The sequence below is a fragment of the Culex pipiens genome, chromosome 3 (assembly GCF_016801865.2).
Source record: "Culex pipiens pallens isolate TS chromosome 3, TS_CPP_V2, whole genome shotgun sequence".
Taxonomy (NCBI): Eukaryota; Metazoa; Arthropoda; class Insecta; order Diptera; family Culicidae; genus Culex; species Culex pipiens.
The window spans coordinates 59,558,477-59,582,756 of NC_068939.1; the positions used below are offsets into that span (position 1 = coordinate 59,558,477).

Sequence of the window (24,280 nt, forward strand, 5' to 3'; positions counted from 1 at the left end):
CTGGAAAAGCAAGCAAATCCGTACAAACAATTCCGCTATTCTCGAAAAATCACAAACTTACCCTTAAAGCTACGCGTGTGCGTAATAATCTTCAACAGCCGCTTCATCTTGCTTCACTGTTGAAACTGAACAAGAAACGCAATGGTGGCCAAATTCAGCAGAAGCAGCGGCAGCAGCAGATTGTGGTACTGATTGTCGAGCTATTTTCAGGACTCATTATCACTTGGGCATTATCGCGGACGAAGAGCACCACGAACTGTTTGAGCAAGTTAGCAACTAGAATTATTTGCTCTGGGCTTATCTCCGTTTGTTTACTGATTGATCTTATTTAACCGAAACCTCCCAAATCACTCTCAAATTAATTAAAATACTACAATTTAATCGAAATATCTTTAACTTTCTTGATTTTAACACGGAAATTGAATCACTCGCGTGCCAAATCCACTAAATCGCAACTTGTTTTGGGTAGGAAAGTTTGACAGCTGATCAGCTGATTGTTGCTTGTTTACGTTTGCAGGGGTGGGATTGGAGCAAGGAACGAAAAATCTGCACAAATAGTGTGTATATCTGTAGCGCTTGTCAAATACAGATTTGTGTTGAGGAATGCAGATTTTATTCATTGCAGAATGCTGATAAGTTTGCAAACTAAACCCAGTCGATCCAATTTGTACGATCTGTTTGAAATAGCAAGCAAGAAATGAAAAAATCTCGAATCAAACAAAAACAAAATGGGTTTTATGCTGACACGATTTTGAGTTCAGAATGTCGTGCACTGTTTACATGGACTTGACACAGTTCGAAGCAGTCGTCGATTTTGTTCGGCGAAATTCGTCTGTTTTTAGGTTCAATACAGTGTTGGTATTTATCGCGCTCTCGCGAGAAAAATTTCTCCCTCTCGAGTTCTCGCCGCGAGTCTCGAGCTGCCGAGAGAAACTCACCGATTTCCCGTGCTCTCCTCCGTTCGCGAACGGGCTTTCTCGCGAGCCAGAATTGCCCGTTCGCGAGAAGTTGAACGTGTCAGAAACGAAAAAAAAAACAACACAACGATTGAAGTTACACCTCTATACCATCGCCTGGTTCGTATTCAGAAGCCAAATAAACAAATTGCTAGCTTTGGACGAACGGCTAGCACGAGGCGCTCGCGAGCGCTCGCGGCGAGAGCGAGAACGCGAACGAAAATGCGAGCGCGAGCGAGAAGAGAAAAGTAATACAAGTTCTCTTCCTCGCTCGCGAGTGAGAAATGCTTTCCTTCTTCTCGCTCGAATTCCAACACTGAGTTCAATATTAAACAGCTTGCGTGCACTGTTAACATTTTTTTGCACTTGTGTGTCTCAAGGAGGTATTAGACTATGACAAACAAACAAACTCACACTTTTTGACAGTTTTGTCTCCATTTGTTTGCAGAAACGCCAGCCTGCATAAATTTTGCATTTGTTAGCTGATTTGCCGCAAACAAGTTTGCGAGTTTGGCAAACTGTCAAGCACGAAAAAGGGCGTGTTTGTTTGTTTGTCATAGTCTAAAACCTTCTTCAGTAAAAATGTGTGTGTTTGTGCGTTTGTGACGTCACGCTGTAAAACCTATTCCTGTAACACTAAAAGTAACCTACTTTTATCGTAAAAGTTTGCAAAAACTACCTGGTAAAATACAAACTTTTATTTGGACCAATGATTCTTTTTTAGGGTTGAAAATTTAAACAGAGCAAAAGGAAGCAAGAAAAAATCGTCGGAGGATAGCAGTTTAGAAGCAGTAAGGAAGATGAGCGCCCCCGAGACATCAAAAAATCATCTTGTTCCCAAAAGTTGAAGAAAGGCTGCATCCGGAATGAGGTGGAATCACAGGGCGGCCAAAAGGTTGAAGTAAGAAGCCTAAGAAGCATACGACCGGGACAAGTGTTGATTAGCTGAGGAAATTGCGCGGCGAAAATGGACAAGAAATTTTGCTGAAAATTGGAGCAGGAGGAAATTGAGAAGCGAAAATGGACAAGAAATTTTACTGAAAATTTTGTTACATTTTCTAGCGAGCAAAAACATAAAAATCGAAATTTTACAAAACACTTTTTTGCAATTCCGTCGTGAAATAACTTACTTTTCCTGTCATTCTTGAACGACGAAATAGCCTACTTTTCTGTACCAAAAATAACAGAATCGAATAGCAACACTTTTCAAAATAAATGCTGAAAAGTTTAACTTTTCAGCACTGAAATGGGTGCTGAAAAGTTGAACTTTTCAGCACTTGTTTCGAAAAGAAACACTTTTCAACATTTTTTTGATTTAAACGGTTTATTGACAAAATACATGAAAATTTGACTTAAAATTTCACTCAATGGGTGTTTTTCGGAATTGCAAAAAATGTTGTATGGAACTCGTTGCAAAACTTGATTTTTTCAGCACTCTTCGTATTTATCCAACTCGGTGAACCTCGTTGGATAAATGTACGACTCGTGCTGAAAAAATCCTCTTTTTGCAACTTGTTGCATAAACTACTATTTTTAAATACTAAAATTTTCAAAACTGCAGTACGGTTTTAAAAAAACATTTTGTGTTTTCACTGTTAGATTTTGTTAGATATTAAAGTTACCGTAAAATACCAAAAACGTTATGGTTTAGACCAATGGGATGTAAAAGGCTAGTATGCAGATCGGAAGGAAAGGGGTCAAGAAACAGCTTTACGAACAGCAGAACAAAGGAGAGGAAGCGATTTCTTGGGGCTTTTCTTCACCCTCTCTGACTTGCTTGCGCTGCCGCTGCTGCCCATTTGATTTTTTTCTTGACCGGTTCCTTCCGAAGTGCGTATACCGCTAAAAATAAAAAGACATGATTTACAATATTTCATATTTATTTTTACTGATTTTGATTAGTGCAAACCAATTTTACAATTTAGCTCAACGAGGCAACCTCAATAAACCGATACGCGTCTATGCATGGCAACGTACTTCTACTTTCGTTTGTGGTGTCTTTTCTTTTTTTTTTCTTCTAGCAAAAACTTACATCACTATCGTATATATTAGCATAAAACAAACATCTTGGTTTCTCCGGGATCCTATCTCGGGATAACTCTTTCAGTGGCGTTTTTATTTTTGTTGTGTGTAATGTTTTGTATCCCTCCTGGTTGGGTTTTATTATAATCTACTGGCACTGCAATTTCGCCTAGCTTTGGCTTTCATCTCGGATGAAATCTTTTCAAGACAGTAGGATTTTTGTAACATGTTTTTTTCTTCGGGAAAGCAGACAGATTTGAGAAAAGATGATTGGGGCAGTTAAAAAGGCATGCAAATTAATCCAGGTTTCATGCAAAGGGTGGAAAGGTTTTTTTTGGGAAAATGCGATTTCAATGCGGTAGAAGGTGAAGAATATGTGATGTCCGGGGGAAGTTATTCACTCCTTCAAGTACGCAGATATTCCTTCCAAGTCACGCTTCAGCCACTGCACGTTCAGCCGAATGGTTTCGATGGATTGCGACACGGTGCGTTCGGTTCCGGGGAATTCATGCTCTTTGAAAAACTGTTCAACTTCCAGCGCGCGTTCCTCAGTGGAAAAGTTCTCCGTCAGATATTTGATCAACCGGGACAGCAGGAAGCCACCCTCGTACCGATCCAGCAGCACTTTCCAGTTCTCTTTGAAGTAGCTCCAGGTCATGTCGCGTCCCCTGGGGTTAATCGCGACCGACACGATCACAAACACCGCGTCCTGGGAGCGCACTTCGTCGGACATGGCGAAATCAATCACCTTGCGCAGAATGTCCACGTTGTTGATGCAGCCGAGCGCGCGCGAAATTCGGTCCTTTTCCTCGTGCAGGTCCGTCGCGCGGTACAGACGCAACATCTCGTCGAACGTGGCCTGATCGCCGTTTTGTAGGACGGCCTTGTAGCAGGTGCTTCGCAGGTCAGCCGGCAGCACGCACGTTCCCTTGGCGTGCTCGTGGAACCTGTGAAAAGAAGACATATGAGTTAGAAGTTGTTCTGTGCGATTTTGGGAGTAAGCAACAAACCTTTTCCTGGCCTCGGCGAGAGTTTCCGGGCAGCGGAACGAAACCAGCCGGCTCAGAATCAGCGGGCGCAGCAGCGTGTCCAGGTGATTCTCGTCGGGTTTCACGGCCCAACCGAGCTTTTCCGCCACGGTTCGGTAGAGGCGCACACCGTACTGGTTCAGCTGTTGCTCGACGGGCGAGTTGGCCAGCAGCAGTTGCAGCTTTGACAGGAAGTTGGAAATTGACGACCAGACGGTGTAGTCGCACTCGCCGCGGCACGCGTCCATCACCTTGAGGGCCTGTAGGAGAGCAAATTTAAGTTTGTAATTTTATGTTGAGGGGAAAACAAGAATACTTACATCAACCGTTGAGCTTCTTCCGGCTTGCACCAGCGCAAACAGGTCGTCCAGAAGGCCGAGCCGATCCAGGGCGTGCATTTTGTTGCAGCTGATCTCCGGAATGAACTGGTCCAGCATGGCGGCCGTGTACTGCGTTCGGTAGTACCCGATGGAGGCCGGATTGAGCTTGACCCACTCGTCCGCTTCCACGCCGTCGATCGTCACCTCAACCGTCTCCTTGTCCATGATGAATTTGTGCGCGTCGGTGGCCTTCGGGGTGGATACGATAATCGGGATCATCCACAGGGACTGTTTCTCCGGTTGACATCCATCGGCGCAGAATTTCTCCTGATGCAGCTTCAGCACTCGCGCGTTGCCCTTTTGTTCGGAGGAAAGGATTTTGACGACGGGGAAGCCCATCTGTTTGATCCACGTGGGCATGATGTCGCCCACTGGTCGGCTGCTCGTTTCCTCAAACGCTGCCCACAGATCTTCGGTACAGGTATTTTTGTACTTGTGGCGAGTCAGATAGAGGTGCATTCCCTTCTTGAAGTCAGCGTCACCGAGGTAGTGGTACAACATCCGAATGACGCTGGCCCCCTTGTTGTAGCTGATCTCATCGAAGATTTCGTCAACTTCAGCCGGATGTCCGACGGGAACTTCGATGGGATGGGAATTTTTAAGGCAGTCCAATTCTAAGGCACGGGTGTACATGTCGGTGATAAACTGATTCCAGATGGAGTAGCTGGGGAACAGATGGTTGACGCAGAGGAACTCCGCAAACGAAGCGTACCCTTCGTTGAGCCACAGATGAGTCCACCACTCCATAGTGACTAGATTTCCAAACCATTGGTGAGCGATTTCGTGCGCCACGGTCAATGCGATCGACTGCTTCCGGATCAGTGATGTATTCTCAGTGTCAACCAGGACAAACGTTTCACGGTACGTGATCAGGCCCCAGTTTTCCATAGCACCGGCCGAAAAGTCCGAGATGGCCACCAGGTCCATTTTTGGCAACGGGTACGCGATCTCAAAGTACGCATTGTAGTAATGCAGCACATCGATGGCCACGTCCAGCGCGAAACTTCCCTGCCCCTTCTTGCCGATGGGAGTGTACACGCGCACCAGCACGCCGTCCTTGGATTTACCCTCGACGTAGTCAAACTCCCCAACCACAACCGCCACCAAGTACGTGGACATGATCGGCGTCCGGTCAAACTTGAGCTCCTTCAGCCCATCGTGGCCACGTTCCCTCACCACAGGCATGTTGGACAGTGCCACGCGATCCTGCGGCACCTCCAGCGTGATGTCAAAAGTGGCCTTAATCGCCGGTTCGTCCCAACAAGGAAAGCATCGCCGTGCATCCGTAGCCTCAAACTGCGTCACCCCCGCGAACCGTTCCTCCCCTGTCGACGTGAAGTACTTGCTCCGGTAGAAGCCCTTCATTTTGTCGTTCAGCTCGCCGGTGAACGCGACCTCCAGTGTGGCCGCACCCGCCGGAATCTCTGCCGGGAAGACGAAGCATGCTGTCTCCTGGTCGGCACAGAACTGCGTTTCGCTGGCCGTGAGCGTCGTCCTGGTCGTTTCCTCCCCGAACGCTACCGTCGCCTTGCTGATGGTCAGATCGAGCGCGTTCAACGTGATACGATCGGTGGGCGATTTTACCTGCAAACAGCGAGAGCAAATATCAGCACTGGAGATAACACGAAAGTCCACAAAGAGGTACACATTTTAGAAAGGCACCACGTTGCAGGAAACCAACATTAGAATGTAATCACACCACTCGGGCTCGAAAAGGTTAATTGGTTGAACATTTCTTGTGGTACAACCCGGCGGGGACCCGTTATAAACAACTGTTACACAGCCAGTACGCCGTGGTCGCAGAAAAGGTGAAAGTAAATGTTGTTTTTTTCTCTCTCTCTACTTCTTTGCAAATCAGCGCAACTCTGTCCACGCTTTAAAGGCGGCTTGGCACTGTGAAGTCACTTAGCCACGCTTAGTGAGAGACTTCTTGGTATATCGTGTTACAGAGCTCGCCAACTTGAAATGCGGCACCGCGTGGAACGTGCCACCTTTTTCCAACATTTCCCCATGTGGTTTGCACCAACAGCTGGTGCTACTGCACACCCCTTTTTATTGTGGGTGTTACATTACAGTTTGTTTCTGGCTCTGAAGGGTTCATTTTAAATTGAAACTCGATTGTAAGCCACTAGCTGTAGTGCAAAGATAACATAAATGTTATTTGTCATTCACAAAATTCTCGTCAGTTAGACATTTGGGAACTAAGTGAGAGTTTTTGTAACACGAAAGCAATTTTTAAAATCACAATGTAGAAAATAAAAAGATATTTAACCCCACTAACGCCCATGGTTACTCCAGAGGACCACTAATTTTTGTCTTCAAAATCAAATTTCTTTGCATGCATTTTTCAACCGGGTTTAAACTGCATTAGTTTTTTAAAAATGTTAACTTATAAACATTAAAATTTCATCCAATTTGGTTTCAGTTACAAGTTATGTAGAAAAACATAAAAAATCTCGATTTTGCTCTTGGCGGGAAGGGGTTAAAAAAATCGAATAAGGTTGTTACTAATATTTTTTAAAGTTTATGACCCTCGACTTTTGGTCATAGTCGAGGGTCAAGTTTGAACATTTGAATTAATAAAAAAAATTAAGATACATTTTACACCAGTCCAGTTGTTTAGCAATCATAATATCCGAAGTATACCGTCAATTTTTCCCTCAATTGGGAATTCTACCTTTTTTTTTAAAGAGACCAACCATGATAAATATGATTATCAACACAGGACATACATTTCAAGTGATTTTAAGTTAATTAGACATTTATTTCCATTAAAAAATTGTACATAAACTGCCAAATATTTACAACGGCCTAATCTAATCTGAACTACAATTCAAAGAGCCTAGCGATCATAGAAAGATGGAAAATGGAGACCAGCCTTGCAAATGAGTGATAAAAAAGTTATCATTTGATTATCTCTGCACCAAAAACATCAGAGAGTATAGCGACCGTAAGAGAGAGAGAGAGAGAGAGAGAGAGAGAGAGAGAGAGAGAGAGAGAGAGAGAGAGAGAGAGAGAGAGAGAGAGAGAGAGGGAAAAAGAAGAAGAAATTCCGTCAAATTTTGACCATGTTTTTAACTAACATCCCCTAGATCTCCTACTTTTAATACAAAAATAAATAAGTCACACTTTTTTGCGACTATGAAAAGGTTTTAGGCATATATTTAAAAAAAATTAAAAACATTAAAAAATACAAATAGTTACTTGAAAATTATTATGAACAAAAAAAAACAAATTGGAAAAGATTATTGACGTTTGTACACCGATTTAAATATAATTTGGTCAAAAATATAAAAGAAGGAACATAATCTATTTTAAGACCTTTTTAACGGTGCACATCAACCAGAGCTTTGGCACCCAGATTTTTGTTACAGACATTTTGATATCTTCAAAACTACGGGTACTATCAACATATTTTTTTATTCATCCCCTAAAGTACTGTCCACAAAGTAATTTGCAACAAAGTTTGACTAATTCTACAATCCCATTGTTGCAGGATTGGGTCCGTAAGTTTGACAATTTTGGAATAAGAAGACAACAACTTCCTTCGTTGCTGTGTACCCTTAAAAGTTAGTTTTTATTGAGTAGACCAGGAAACTTCGCATAATTTTTAATATTGAAAATAGTGTCTCAAATATCGCCAGTTGATAATAACAGGCTAATTAGGTGGCACTTAGAGAAATTCAATTTCTTCGATTCGAATTCTTAGTGGTGGTAAATTCTTAGTAGTTTGGGGGTCATACTCACTAGCGTGCACAGGGTGGGGCAACATGGGGCAACTGCCCCACCATCCTCAGAAATTTGTTCTAAATTTGGTCAGGGGGTGTCCACAAATGACGTATTTTTCAAAACGTCTATATTATTGCCCCACCTTCCTCAAAGACCTGGGCACGCTAGTGGTCATACTTAAGCTAAGAACAAGATTGTCCGTTCGACGCAGTGGTGAACGTAGAACGCTGTGCCAGTTCGAATTTTCCATGATCTGTCAGTCGAACAATCTACAGGGCTTGTTTTGTTCAATGATCGATGACTGGCAACGATTTTTTTCTGAGGCCTACGGATAATCGAGTCTGGACTGTATGTCAAAAACTAACTGCCCAATTTTCAAAATTCCAGAGGATTATATGAAAGCTCTTTTCAGCTCTTCAAAAACATTTTTTAGATGTGCTTTTTTTCAAGCAAAAAAAGAAAACAAAACAACAACATAAAAGCAGCTATAACTTGAAAACACTACATTTGTTAACAAAAATGCTTTAAAAATGATCCAGATTTTTTGATGTATTCGAAAAAAACACTATTTTTTCCTGAACCAGTTTTTGCACCAGCACGCACTATGGCCCAAAACATGTCTTTTTAAGTTTTCTAAAACATATCAAAAAAATTAGAAACTTTAAGTGGAAAAAAATAAATATAAAAATCGTATTTTTGACCGTGTACATCTACAGTTTTTCTACTTAACTCATAACTGATTTGAATAAATTGCAAGCAAGGTTGAATAAAGGCGTGGTTGCAGAGCAATATAATTTTGAGGACTCATGATTCTATTTTTATCCATCATGAGCTCAATAGCAATTATGGGCGTTAGAGTTAATTTTAACAATAGTTGAAATAAAAAGCTCTCTCAAGTGTCGATGACTAAATATACTGAAAAATAAAATTAAACAATATAGACAAACCTGTACCAACTTGCTGACATTTTCTGACTACATGTGACGGCTAGACGGTAATCATTTATAAGCACATCCAATACTTTTAGCTTATTTTTTTCGAAAAGTTAGGCCTAATGTTACACCCTAAGGTGTCCACGTGGTTTATAGATGACCCCTAATCACAAATTGTTAGTTCCTATAGTTTAATTACGAGAACTATCCATTGCAATCCGGAGTCACAAGAAATCAGATACCACCAACCAACATGCCCTCAACTACTCTAGTATGACGAGGAATAGTGAACGGCCACCGCAGCAGCAGCAGCAGCAGCCGCAGGAAGAAAGATAGAGCCAAAACAAACTAGTATAAATAATAAAACACGTAACGGTAAAACGCGCGCGAATTAGCATAATAAAACAAACGCTGGTCGACGCCGATGTGAAAGGCGGCCTTTCAGTTGGGCACGTTTGATATCAATACACACACACAACAGCATTGCGCGAACACTTTTCTGCAACATATTCAGCATCCAGCAACATTCAACGGCGGATTAATGGACGACATAACATGAACAATACGAAATCTCAACCTATAGAGTAGTGTGAAGTGTGTTTGTATGTATTTCGTGCGATATTGGTGGGCCTTTTTCGCGATTGGAGAAAGCAAAACTTTTGCACGTTTTGTAATAGATGGCTCTCAAGGTTTACGTAACAGACCGTTAACCCTTTGAGTCCTATTTTGAATAAATATTTACTTTTTCATACATTTTTAATTGCTATATATAAATTATATGAATTATTTGGTCAGAGATGGTATCTATAACGAAACAAACCAGTTTATCTACCATGCGTCTCCATCAAAACTACATTTCTACAACTATCATTCAATGGAAGCGCACAGTACTTAAATGCAAGTTTAATTACCGTGCGTCTCCATAAATTGTTTCTAGAGATTTAGTTTTGATGGAGACGAATGGTAACTATTTACTATGGTTGAAATTTGCTATTACTGCTCATTACTTGGTTGCACCATATAATTTCGAAAATATTATTCCGATAATCAATTATTGTTTGGTCACAAGAGTCACATCTCGCAACAAATTGCATTGCAGATTTTTTAACGTTTTTCGATATTTTCAAAAATAAGCCAGGTCACTGCCAAAATCATACTCCACAAGACCGTTATGCCTCAACTCTACTCGAGATACAGTTAAATGCCGCCGGGCCAGAACGGTACAATCTCCGACCTCACAAATTCCGTAATCAGATCAAAATAAGGGGTTTTAGTTCAAACAAAACAAGTTGCTTCGCAGGAAACCTCGAATGGAAACAACAACAAAAAATGCACCAGTTGAAACAACAGACTCAAGAAAAGCAACAAAAAAAACCTTCACGACGACAATCGGAAAGATAAATGGCACCCCCTGCCCGGCCTGCAAGGCGGTGTGTCTGTTTCATTGACCTTTTTCTCGGAAAGTGAAATTTCTGAAATCGTTACCGTTGTTTTGGGTTTTGCACAACAGCGATTGACCGGTTGGGTTGGATTTCGCGAGAGTTCAGCCGACTCTGTTTGGTTTATTTGGCGTGAATTTGCGTGCGACGGGAAATGGGACCACAGTTGGGCAATGTTTGGAATCCGTTGAGTGCGATCGAGCTGGTGGTCGACCCATGGGTCGTGTGATTCATTTTTGTTTATTCTGAATAGATAAAGACAATGCTAGCGAATAGAATACTTTTGACGAAGAACTTCGTCTTAGGGCTCTACACGGAGTAGCAGTCTAAAATTACAATCCAAAAAACTCCTGACGATGAATCACCCTTTCATCGTTCTTCGTGAAACATTCAATCCTTTGTAAAATAGTTTAGCAGACCCCCCCCCCCCTTTTCCTAAGATTCCGAAAAAATAGAGTCGTTGAGCTCAAATAAGAACTTTAAAAAGCTCTAAACTGCCCCTGTAAATCCCATATGAATTTCATAACCTTTGAGTTATGGATGCAGCTTAGTTCAAAATCGTGTGCTCTTTCAGAAAAAAAAAAAACAGAAATATCCAGCCCTTTATTCTAAAAAAAATGAAATATCCAAAATAAATATACTAGGCAATAGAAAAAGGACTTTTCTAACACGGATGTGAACTTAAATTACCTAGAATGCAAAAAACCCATAATTAAATTTCTAGTACCACCGATGTACTAAACTAACTTGAACTACGTTTTGAACAACTTGAATAAAAACTTGATTATATAATAAAACCGGCCGTAATGAGCCTAGGATCCGACTTCAGACTCGATTATCCGAAGGTCTCGAAAAAAAGATTAAGTTCTTGTTAATTCTCCCGGCTCCCGGCTCCCCTCCCACTAACATTTACACGCAAGATCTCCTGTAATTACTCTTAGCTTTAAGTAAAATGTAATTACAAAAGCCGACTCGGTCCTCACCAGGTCCCAGCACCGAAAAGGACCTAATAAAAATAATTTTATGAAAAAAAAAACCAATGCGTTCATTCGCTACCCTAAATCCAAATAGATTTGATTGAAATAAAAAAAAAACATCACAAAAGCACGCTGTTTTCGTATGGAACAGCCGAAATTGTTTCAATATGCATCGTGTTTTACATAAATGCATAACATTCCCCAAAGCAACCATTTCGCATGTTGCGTCCCCCTTTTTTTCGCAAATTCTCAGTAGGTCATGCCGTTGCCACAGGATACAGGACACCTCAAACGACCATAACCAAATTCAACCCCACTTCAAACAATTGAATCTAAATCACGTTGCCTTGCCAGACAAGAGAGAGATAAGGGGTTAAACCGGCACGTGGGTTAAGTTGTATCGTGGCCACTTACCCGGATCTGGACCACGGTGCTGCCCTCGAACGTGAACGCCGTCAGGTTCGGCTTCAGCCGCAGCTCGTAGTGCTCGGGCACGACGTTGGTCGGCAGTCGCTGGAAGGCCGGCTTGGACGATGACATGCTGCTGCTGAGCGGATGCTGGAGGTCGGCGGTGGCGGCTGTTCCGTGGGTCCTGTCGTCTTCGTTGACAGCTCTTCCGTCACTGCTATCACCGCCACGAGATGACGCGAGCCGATGCTGCACACCACTTTTATCTCGAGCTGACAAGCCGTCGTCGTCACTCACACACTCAGCCGGCGGCGTGGCACTCTTTGATATGGTGCAAAAGCCGGACCAGGACTTTATCACTGTGCCGTGGTGTTGGCTTGACCAAGCTGGACTGTGCTTATTCAGGTGATCCTTCGATATGCCGGCGTTACAGTCCGGTTGCAACAACTTCTCGAAACAGCAGGCTGCACTGGTCCTTAGGTAGCGACTGCGACTGCGCTCCAAAATCGAGTTCCTCGCACGCAAAAGCACCCACGACGACAGTCGCCACGGAGACACCACTTTCGACGACGATGACGGGACAGAATTATAGCAGCGGCTACTTTGACGACCGAGACCAAATTCTGCAAAATATCGTTTTTAGGTCAAAATTTGCGAAATTCTTGCCACACACACGCGCGCACTATGAGATATGGGTCAAAATCGCGATTCGTACACACATCCGCACAGAGAGATTCGCTTTCGTGGCGCGCGGTCTACGTTCAACGCGGTGATATGGTACAAACTCGAACGACGACGACGATGTTCACTGCTGAAGGCAACCCGATAGACTGTCGGCGGTGGCGAGCGTTGTGAGACCCTTTCCCGATGTAGGTAATCTGGTGCCGTTTTATTCGCGAGTGAGAACGGCGTGCCGTGCGGTAGTGATGGTGTGCGCGCGGAATTAGCGAAAAATTGAGCGTGGCCGCGCACATTGGCGGCGGGGTTTTGGCTATTATACAAATTTTGAAAATTAGTAATTATTTTTTTTAAACATCTAACTAATATTACTTAGGTTTTTAATTTTTATTACATTTTAAGTAATCCACGTCTTTTCTTCGAACAAAATTTCGACAGTTTAATTTTAATGGAGACGCATGATCTTTTGGCTAAGCACCACGCAAACTTAGCTTAAAAAAATACTGATTTTATGTTAATAAAACTCCCTCAATCCATTCCATATTTATGTCCAAAAATAGAATTTCGCATAAATATTTTTGCCATTTTCAAAAAGTGTTATAAAAATCGTTCGAAAATATCTTACTTGTTTTTTTTCTTGATGAAATGAAAAAGTGTTGTAAAATGAATTATACAGCAGAACATTAGTATAACAATCATTAGTTTTCAAAATATCAAAATAGCACCGACGAAAAAAAAATCTCTTGCAAACAGGGCTGCGGAGTCGGGTCATATTTCAAACGACTCCGACTCCGACTCCGACTCCGGCTTTCTCAGATTAGCCGACTCCGACTCCGACTCCGGCTCCGGCTTCCAACAAATGGTTGGCTCCGACTCCGACTCCGACTCCGGCCTACCAACTCTAGCCGACTCCGACTCCGACTCCGACTCCAGCTTTCAACAAATTGTTGGCTCCGACTCCGACTCCACATATTTTTAAATGTTTTTAAAGTTAGTTAACTATTATTAGTTAATTATTTTTAAAACATTGATAAATAGGATTAGTTGAACACTCTCTAAGCGTCATGTTTTTATCAAGAAAAATAAGTCATGTAAAAGTAAAGTAAAGTAAATAAACGGAAAAAAAGTTTCTAGGTTACAAGTTTTATACGTTATGGAAGCAGAAATCAAAAAATATCTTCAGTTTTAGAGGCATTTTGAGAAGAACAGTTTTGTAAGTAAATTTGGATTTATTTGCTTAACCTCAAATTTGAAAATATTTTTTTCAAAGCTAATAAATTTAAATATTAAATTGTTATTTTTGAAAGTATAACTAAAAGAAACCTGGCCCTAATTATCTATTGAACATTAAAATTCAATTTGCTCACTTTCAGGCTGACATTTGTAAGAAGCACAGTGACAAGCACCTTGTTTTTAAAATGACAATTTTAAACGAAACATTTTTTTTTGTTTTTTTTAAGACGTACATGGACATCACGCCATGGCTGAAGGAGATTATTATTGCAAATCAATGTATCTAAACAATTTCTTCGTGGAAAGGACGCTTAAGATGTCCTTTTCAAATATCTGTGACTAGGAAAATATTTTACTCTGGAAATTTTTAATTTATTTTCATTTTAAAATTTTATGTACTTTAAAAAGGAGGCGCACGATACTTCGTGAATCTTCACCTAAAACGAAGCTTTATGAATGATCTTGCGCCTCCATCAAAATATATGAAAAAACTTAAAATATAATAAAAAACAAATATCCACAAGTAAAATATTTTCTAGGTGACAAATATTTAATTTTTTAAGGTACAATGTTATGCAATGATTATCACCTTGCGTCATATTGGCGTGGGACATACAGTATGAGAAAATTCGTACCAGTTGATAATATTTTGATTTTGTTTTTTGTATAATATTTGAAAAATTAATTAAAATCCTGCATTTTGTTCTATAAATTTTTTTATTAGTTCATTTTTGTACTGAATTCTTGAGATTTGTTCAACGATAATTTGCAACGATATCAAAATAGTTTAACTAAAATAAACATCAAAATTAACAATCAATGATTAATTCAAAATTAGTTTCAACTTCTTTTGATATTTTTTGTTAGTTTCAATTATTTTAAATGCAGCATATTGATTTTCTTGTACTTAGTGATAAACAAAATGCGCATGTTGAGTTTCAAGTAAGAGATTGTTATTATCGTTGATTATTTGTTACAAAAGTTAAACTGTCAGTGACTCTTTTTCGATTTGCAAAAACAGTGATTACTATTTTTTAATCTTTTTATGTATCTCGTACCAACACATATGCTATCGGGGTAAAAGATGACTGTGTGTGTACTTTTTTTCAGAAATAACTGGATGAAATTTGGTCAAATTTGAAATGAAAGGGCACATAAATATAGGCAAAAGGAAGCATTCAAAAATCAATTAGATATGTCTGACTACATAACCAATATATATTTTTTTATTATTTTTTAAATTATTATACTACACACTTGGGTAAGAGGTTATCATTTAGTGATTATAGTGTAATAACACAATTAGAGCTTTTCAATCACAATAAAAAGCTTCAAAAACACAATGGCATCTGATAAATCAATTAAAAATATAAGATGTTTTGTAAATTAAGCTGTTCTATAGGAAATACTGAACAATTAAAAAAACATATTTTTTGTTGAATTTAAGATAACTCCGGCTCCGACTCCGACTCCGGGTTATCAGAAATCCTCGGCTCCGACTCCGACTCCGACTCCAGCTCTTAAAATTTAGCCGACTCCGGCTCCGACTCCGACTCCAGCTGTTAGAGTTTTGACGACTCCGACTCCGACTCCGACTCCAGATCCCCAAAAAGACCCGACTCCACCGACTCCGGCTCCGACTCCGACTCCGGCTCCACAGCCCTGCTTGCAAAAAAAACTCTACGGAAACACAGAATTTCTCTTGGAATTTCTCAAAAATATAAAATTGTTGTAAACAAGCCCAAACAGGCTTCAACAACATAAACGCAGGAAAATTCATTTATATTTTTTTCTGTTGATTGGATTTTTTCTTCCAATAAAACTTTCAATTATTATGGAAAAAATACAGTACAGACTCGATTATCCGAACTTTCGATTATCCGAAGTTTGTATTGGACTCTGCAAATAATCGAATAATGAACAAAAAAAATGTTCTGCTGCCCCATTTTAGTCAAATTTGAATATTGTAATTCCTATTAAATTACAAAATGCCTTTTTTTCGCCGTCATTTTATTTGCCATCTTGGATTTCAAAATTCTGAATCACAATTTAACAATTTAAAAATATTGCAAACATGCACATAGGCCGTTGCAAATATTTTTCAAAGTGTATGTCGCCCTTCAAAAGTGGTCCAAAAAATCAGGGGCCAAAAAAAATCATTCAAAAAACTTCAAAATTTTGATGAAAATAGATAGTAAATCAACTGAAAACAATCTAAAACGCATTTTTCTGCATTGATAATAATTTTTAGCATGTTTGGGCTGGATTAAAAATATTTTGAATTTTAAAGTTTCAATGTATAGCACCGCAACTTTTTTTTTTCTTGCTTAAAAACAAATTTCGCCAATACTTAAGTATTTTGAAACTAATGATTGCAAAACAACTGGACAGGTGAATAATGCATTTTAAACACTATTTTCATTTAAATGTTAATTCAATTTTAACATCATTATTCATATTAATTTCTCTATTTTGATTTTTTTAAAATCTGCCTTTTTTTTAATCTTTTGACCAAGATAAACCAAGATTTTTAGATTTTTCTTCGCTTTAGTGAACTAGGTAATTATCAAAAAACACCCTAAACAAATGCACCGCCTTTAATGGATTCATGCCTCTGGTGAAGAATGAATACATGTTTTGTTATCAACCTAATACTGTTCACTCGAAAACGATTCGATATTATGTACGTACCAATATTTTTGAATGATTGTATACGAACTAGGCACCGTATCCGCAAGGGATGAGTTAAACTTGCACTGCTCACCAACATTGCATTACACTAATCGAAAAAGATTATGGAAAACGTAAAAGTCCAGTTAGATTATGTAAATCAAATCATTCGGCAGCACAGATGTGTCAAAAGTCCAACGAAAACAAGAGAAAACCGAAAAGGAAACTTCATTCACTTGATGCTGTTCATTTGAATTGGAATGTTTCTTTCAATGTTTCATACAAGCTTGCGTTCAACAAGAAACGTTCCATTTGAGAGTCGTGCACGGCGTGTTTGATGAACGTTTCGAAAGAAATTTTAGTCCACAGGTTAAAATTTTGAAGTTAAAGTATGTGATTTACCACTTAAACAAAATAATTTTCAAATGATCGTTTTCATAATCATATATTTTATTTACTTACTCATTCTTTTCATTTAATCGTAATATATAATTTGCTTTTAGTTCAATATATAAACAATATTTTCATGTATTAAAAACTATTTACAAAAATACGAATTGTAATTTCATACTCCAACTACATCAAGTTTTTTTTCCATTCATTTCTGTTCAATTTCAGTTGTAAGTTAGGTTTTGTGTGTTTCTTGTGAAGAAAAAACCAGTCCACACTCTCAAATATGTTCACATTTGAGAAAAAGGGCGCCTTTTCAGCACACCAGCCTGCTGCGACTCATCGCAGCCGCAGGTTGAGTTTGGATAGATTCCGTTGTAAGTTTTTGTTGTAGTCTCTCATTCCGTCCGACCGTCTTTTCGCCGACACGCGCGCAAACCGATAAACGCAAATCGCTGAAAGCGTTCGGTAGATTTTTTCAAAATCAACACATTTTAACTTAAATTTGCGTGAGCGTGCGCGCGCTCTCAGTAAACCGCTTGGTAGAAAAAGTTCTTACAATTAGATGATTTCCACATTTTTTTTGTTTCGTTTTTTTTTTTTGTTACCTTTCAGTTATCTATGGACGAAATTTTATGGGATGGGACGTGCGTGCGCTAATTTAGCATAAATTTTCGCTGCATGCATTATTTTGCTTATTTTTGTGTCTTTTGTTTTACGCGAAACGTGCAGATTTAATCTGTGGCATTCTTTCGGGTGAAAAAGGACCTTTTGCTTTCGCTGATGCTGTTAGAGGTGATGGTGAGTGTTTGTATTTTTTTTGGTTTCAATTTTAGTTAGAACTCAGTTTGCTAAGAAAGAGAACAAACCAAAAAAGTCTACTGGTCAAAACTGCTCAACTATTGCTGGTCGCGCAAAGAATTTACTTGTGTTTGAAAGTCTCTAGTTGGTATTAATTTGCTGTCCATTATTTTTACTAATTTGTTCTGCTCTAAATTGGATCGAAGTACTTGTAGTGATTTGCATGCGTTTCGTTAAATGCTAGCTGCTTTGATTTTGTTTAGTTGACTAAGACCGTTGTGAGTGCAAATTTAATGCTGTGCTGATTGTTTAATTTGTTCCAATTTAAATGATTAATCTTTTCAATAAATCTATGTCTTTTTGACTACGTCTACGTTTTTTTTCTTTTTTGTATAGTTTAATCTGGATATTATTGTATGTCTCTATTTGACCGTTCAATTTCACTGAGGAACAATAACAAAAACTGACCTTAGCGCTAGGCTAAGTAAAAGCATCTTTGCTACCAGATGAACGCGTAGAATTAAAACTATACCTCGAAAACCGTTTTACTCATGATCAACTGATACCTTTTTCTTTTTGATTGTTTTACAACTCTTCCTCACCATACAAAAAGCAACCTTCTTCAATAACTCGACTCATATTTCACCTTTTTTTCTTCTTTATAAAACAGACCCTTAATCCAACCATTCATAACCATTCACAACGATTTTTTTTAAGTACAAACATTGATCGATTCACCGACATTACTTAGATGCTGCAGTTGCAAAAAAGTTTTCCCTTTCGATGGATTTCGCAGCTCTGCCCGCGTACAATTTATTGTATTTACAGAATTAGTTTACGTTGTGTAACTTTGGGTTGCCACAAAATGTTAAAATGCTTTCTTTTTTTTACTTTTTATTCCTGTGTGTTATAAAACGTGCTAGTTTGGTTTTGTGTTGTTTTCTGCTTGCATATTTAAGGTCACTATAGTGACTCGAACGCATTCCCAACACTTCTTGTTTCTTTTTTTCGCGTTACAAAGCTTTCGCCATCGCCGTTGTTAGAGAATTAGTTAGATTAGAGTGGTACTTGTTATAAATTGTTGTAGATTTGTATTTAGGGTCTTGTTGTTTGTTCTTACTCGTATTTAAATATAATAATGTTATCACATTCAATTCAGAACGAAATCAATCTTATTAAACTATCAAAAATTCAAACATTTATACATCTAAACTTTTCTTTTTCCTTCGATCGATTTGCATTACTTATCTCGTTTTGAGACTGGTTTTCTTTATCTCGATGTTGCTCAAGCAATAATGTTCAATGCATGATGTTTTTGAAAGTGTTCCTTTTGTTGTTGTAAAATTTGCATCAAAATGCGGCTTCAAATAATGTAAAAATTCTGAAAGCTGATTTTGAGATAAATAAAGCAATTTAAAAAATACCTGTTTGAATTCGAGGGAAAATAATTGCGTTCCGTGTTCTTGTACCACATATTATTTATATTACTTGGTCAGATTCTAGGTTGATGTCCACAACGAACGAAACTACTATTTTCTACTACCTACATCAATTGTTTTCGCTATCATTTGCTGAGGGGTTGTATTCCTTCGCACTACTTATTTTGATTTCAGTTAATTGTATTTTGTTTTTTCTTTACTTTTCTATCGTCACATTTCGATTATCCCCAATTGGGGAAGTAAGGGAGGAAGTTTTCTGAACATAACTTGAGCAAAAACGCAAACAGTCTGTGTGCTAATACAATGTCAGAGAGAGAGAGAGTGGGAATAGTTCGTTATTGATCTACTAATGATGCTATAGCTAAGAAGTTCGCTTCTGTCTTGTTGTATTCTAGTCTAGTAGTTGATTGAAGTTAATGTTCGGTTTTGGCTACGCTACGAAATAGAGTGTTATTTTGCAGTAGTCGCCTAGTTTCTTTTTCGTATTCGGTCACAAACTTTTTCTGTATCTTTAGTGACTGAGCTGTCCGAGCTGTGTTAATTAGAAAAAAAATAAAATAAAAGAAACGGTGGATAATCCCTAAATTTTTTTTTTGATATTCCACAACTCTGATGACCCGGAGCATTTGAGGTTAATTTAAAAACACAATTTTACACCAACCAATACAGTACAGACTCGACTATCTGAAGCCTCGATTATCTGAAGTTTCGATTATCCGAAGTTCGATTATCCGAAGGTTTGTATGGGACCTTCGGATAATCGAATCACGACCATTTTAGTCAAATTTGAATATTTGTTTGCCTTTTAAATCAAAAATGCCATTTTTCAATATGTTATGACGGCCATTTTGGCCGCCATCTTGGATTTAAAAATTCTAAATCATTTTAGAGTAGTTTATGGGTCATACTTAAGCTCTACCATCAAAAATAAGACAAAAAAAAAAATTGTTTCGTGATTCGATTATTCGAAGTTTCGATTATCCGAAATGAAATTTTTCCGAGGCCTTCGGATAATCGAGTCTGGACTGTATTGTTTTTAACTATTCACGTATTATTTTAATAATTTTCAATAAAAATAAATGGGACCTAAACTGCCGTTCTACGCATAATTGTCCCATGTCAGTTTTGGACGATTATGACTTTATGACATTTTTAAGTTTAGTTTGATGTGTACTTTAAGAAAAACACATAAAATCTGGTACTTTGTTCGGAAACTCATTAAAAACAACACCAAGTCTGTTTGTCCCATCGTTGCACTTCTACGCATAATTGTCCCGCCAAGCATTTTCTCTAATAGAATCCTTAGGTTTACTAAGCATTATGTCTTGTTTACCTGTTGTATAGCAAGAGAATCACAAATAATCGTGATAAACTGCTAACTGGGGCGACTAGGGACACATAGGGCGAATAGGAACCCACGGGTAATTATGCGTAGAAACACAGAAATCGGTCGAAAAATATCAATCGCTTTTTTCTCAGTTGCACTTTTTTGAACATGGGACAATTATGCGTAGAACGGCAGTAAAGACAAAAAAAAAATGAAAATATACAAATATATGTGAGCAGTTCTCTAGGATTTCGGTCATTCGATTTTTTTTTGTATTTTTTAATCCGACTGAAACTTTTTTGGTGCCTTCGGTATGCCCAAAGAAGCCATTTTGCATCATTAGTTTGTCCATATAATTTTCCATACAAATTCGGCAGCTGTCCATACAAAAATGATGTATGAAAATTCAAAAATCTGTATCTTTTGAAGGAATTTTTTGATCGATTTGGTGTCTTGGGCAAAGTTGTAGGTATGGATACGGACTACACTGGAAAAAAATAATACACGGTAAAAAAAATTTGGTGATTTTTTTATTTAACTTTTTATCACTAAAACTTGATTTACAAAAAAACACTATTTTTAATTTTTTTTATTTTTTGATATGTTTTAGAAGACATAAAATGCCAACTTTTCAGAAATTTCCAGGTTGTGCAAAAAATCATTGACCGAGTTATGAATTTTTTAATCAATACTGATTTTTTCAAAAAATCGAAATTTTGGTCGTAAAAATTTTTCAACTTCATTTTTCGATGTAAAATCAAATTTGCAATCAAAAAGTACTTTACTGAAATTTTGATAAAGTGCACCGTTTTCAAGTTATAGCCATATTTAAGTGACTTTTTTGAAAATAGTCGCAGTTTTTCATTTTTTTAAATTAGTGCACATGTTTGCCCAGTTTTGAAAAAAATATTTTTGAAAAGCTGAGAAAATTCTCTATATTTTGCTTATTCGGACTTTGTTGATACGACCTTTAGTTGCTGAGATATTGCAATGCAAAGGTTTAAAAACAGGAAAATTGATGTTTTCTAAGTTTCACCCAAACAACCCACCATTTTCTATCGTCAATATCTCAGCAACTAATGGTCCGATTTTCAATGTTAATATATGAAACATTTGTGAAATTTTCCGATCTCTTCGAAAACAATATTTTTGGAATTTTCAAATCAAGACTAACATTTCACAAAGGCCAAACATTCAATATTACGCCCTTTTAAAAAAACTGGGCAAACATGTGCACTAATTTAAAAAAATGAAAAACTGCGACTATTTTCAAAAAAGTCATTTAAATATGGCTATAACTTGAAAACGGTGCACTTTATCAAAATTTCAGTAAAGTACTTTTTGATTGCAAATTTGATTTTACATCAAAAAATGAAGTTGAAAAATTTTTACGACCAAAATTTCGATTTTTTGAAAAAATCAGTATTGATTAAAAAAAATCATAACTCGGTCAGTGATTTTTTGCACAACCTGGAAATTTCTGAAAAGTTGGCATTTTATGTCTTCTAAAACATATCAAAAAATAAAAAAAAATAAAAATAGTGTTTTTTTGTAAATCAAGTTTTAGTGATAAAAAGTTAAATAAAAAAATCACCAAATTTTTTTACCGTGTATTATTTTTTTCCAGTGTAGTCCGTATCCATACCTACAACTTTGCCGAAGACACCAAATCGATCAAAAAATTCCTTCAAAAGATACAGATTTTTGAATTTTCATACATCATTTTTGTATGGACAGCTGCCAAATTTGTATGGAAAATTATATGGACAAACTAATGATGCAAAATGGCTTCTTTGGGCATACCGAAGGCACCAAAAAAGTTTCAGCCGGATTAAAAAATACAAAAATTAAAATTGAAGAAAAAAGACCGATTTCGTAGAGAATTGCTCATGTCAACTCTCGAGAACAGAAGTTTTTTTGGAAGTACAGTCCAGACTCGATTATCCGAAGTTTCCATTATCCGAAGTTCTATTATCCGAAGGTTTGTATGGGACTTCGGATAATCGAATCACGAATAAAAAAATTCTTTTCGCATTTTTTTTTATTTTCTTATTTTTAATCCCGAATTCGAGTTCTGTGTAACCACTATTTTGGCCACCATCATGGGTTTAAAAATTCTAAATCATTTTAGAGTAGTTTAGGGGTCATACCAAAGCTCGACAATCAAAAATAAGACAGAGACAACAATATTTTTTTCGTGATTCGATTATCCAAAGTGAAATTTTTCTGAGGCCTTCGGATAATCGAGTCTGAACTGTAGTTTAAAACAATTAAAATGCAATTTCCATGTTGGAATTAGTTTAAGAATTAATTCACAATTCACAAAAATAAAATTTCGTCAAAACTTTGATTTAGAAAAAAAACTATGCTTGTTTTGGTAAATAATGCATTTTACATCACTTCTTTCATAAATATTTTATGAAATATTGAATCCAGGGATTGTACTTTTTTTTGAAGACTGAATTGAAAAGTTCAGTTGAAAAATTTAAGGCCAGGCCAGGCTATAAAAATTGATCCTTTTCGCAAACTTACTTCTTTAATGATTCAAAGTTAAAATTAAGAACCAAAATTTTAAGATATTTACCAATTTCTAGAAAAATTGCTATAAAAAACGACGTTAAATTCAATTCTTTGGTATTCCGCTAAGAAATATGAATAAAAATCTGTTCTCAAGCAATTTGGCCAAAACTGTTGAAAAATTAGGATAGAGAAAATAATAAACTAAACCTAATAAACTCACCTGTTCCACAATGCAAACCAAAAGAGAGATTTTCAAAACCGACAAAACATATACTCGTGAACAGCACAGCACTCAAATATTCTACGAATTGGGGCAGAGTTCTCGCGCTATTGTTCCCAAAAATCGGTTCCTGTCCCTAGTGTGCGAATCACTCTCTTCCTTTTTCCACAAGTTTAGTTACTTTTTTCAGTTTGTAAAACATACGATAAAACGTCAATCGTATATATTCGGTCCCTGAGGAGTTGGTTTGTGTGTTTGCTCTTGGGTTGCAAGTTCATTCTAACATAGTTTACGTTTGGTAAATGTTTTCGCTGTCTTTGCTTTACTCTCTTTGGGATGAAAATGAAATGGAAACATGATTAACGAGAAATTAAAGAAGTCAACAAAAGATTTCGGAATGCTAGAAAATAAAAGTAAAGTGTGTTAACGAAAAGTGTGTATAAATGAAATTATTTGTTTATTCCGTCGTCCAATAGAGTTTCTTTCGCTAGTTTTTTCTTTTCTTTTTGTCCTATAAAAACTGATACACGTTAATCGTTCAATTGCATATAAAATGACCTCACTTTCTTGCCCTCTTCGCTCTCTCCCATCAATCATTCATTCCACTATCTTTGAATCTAGAGACCTTTTGCTAACGTTAATTTTGCCTGAATTTCAATAATAAAAAGAGCTGTTCAACAGCTGCTGCCGAGCCAGTTTGAACAGAACAAAAAACGACTCTAGATGCGAAAACAAAATCAAAAAGAGGAAAGAAAATGTGTGTGTATTAGTCTTAACTGAATATAATATGCATATTTGAAATCACGTTTTCTTTATTACATTGCTTTCCGTATAGCCTTACACTTCCGACTCCAGTTCCGCGCGGGGGCGAGATCTCAACTCAGGAACTGAACGGTACCTGCACTGTTCACTGTTTATTCTTTCTTCACTTTCTCTGATTTACCTAAAACATAATAAACTTTGCTTCGCTTCATTCTAATACATTTTCCCTATCGCGTGAAATAATTCAAAAAAGTTGGGTTTAAAACTGCTTTCTTTTTGCTTTGTTACTAAAACTAATCTAATATGCGGGATGATTTTATGAAACGAATAAAAAAAATAATAGGATAATCCAACTGTTCTTTAATACAA

General features: G+C 37.6%; 2 protein-coding genes across 8 annotated transcripts in view; both read right to left on the reverse strand.

The window, feature by feature from the left end:
• The window catches only part of LOC120417610 (GATOR complex protein Iml1), a 42,642-nt gene extending 42,176 nt beyond the window's left edge, over window positions 1–466 (reverse strand). For all 7 annotated transcript variants that reach the window (XM_052710164.1, XM_039579720.2, XM_039579724.2 and 4 more), the window contains exon 1: window positions 62–466. In XM_052710164.1, coding sequence (XP_052566124.1) covers window positions 62–107 — 46 coding nt within the window. In that variant the 5' untranslated portion in view covers window positions 108–466. The remainder of the gene's footprint in view (window positions 1–61) is intronic.
• Window positions 467–3,068: 2,602 nt separating this feature from the next.
• On the reverse strand, window positions 3,069–16,567 carry LOC120417614 (puromycin-sensitive aminopeptidase). The gene is made up of 5 exons (XM_039579728.1): window positions 16,474–16,567; window positions 11,878–12,494; window positions 4,327–5,970; window positions 3,989–4,266; window positions 3,069–3,925 (listed from the first exon to the last, which is right to left on the reverse strand). Exons 1-5 carry the CDS (start codon window positions 16,550–16,552, stop codon window positions 3,376–3,378), a joined length of 3,168 nt encoding a protein of 1,055 aa, XP_039435662.1. The 5' UTR covers window positions 16,553–16,567; the 3' UTR covers window positions 3,069–3,375.
• Between the last annotated feature and the right edge of the window lie 7,713 nt (window positions 16,568–24,280).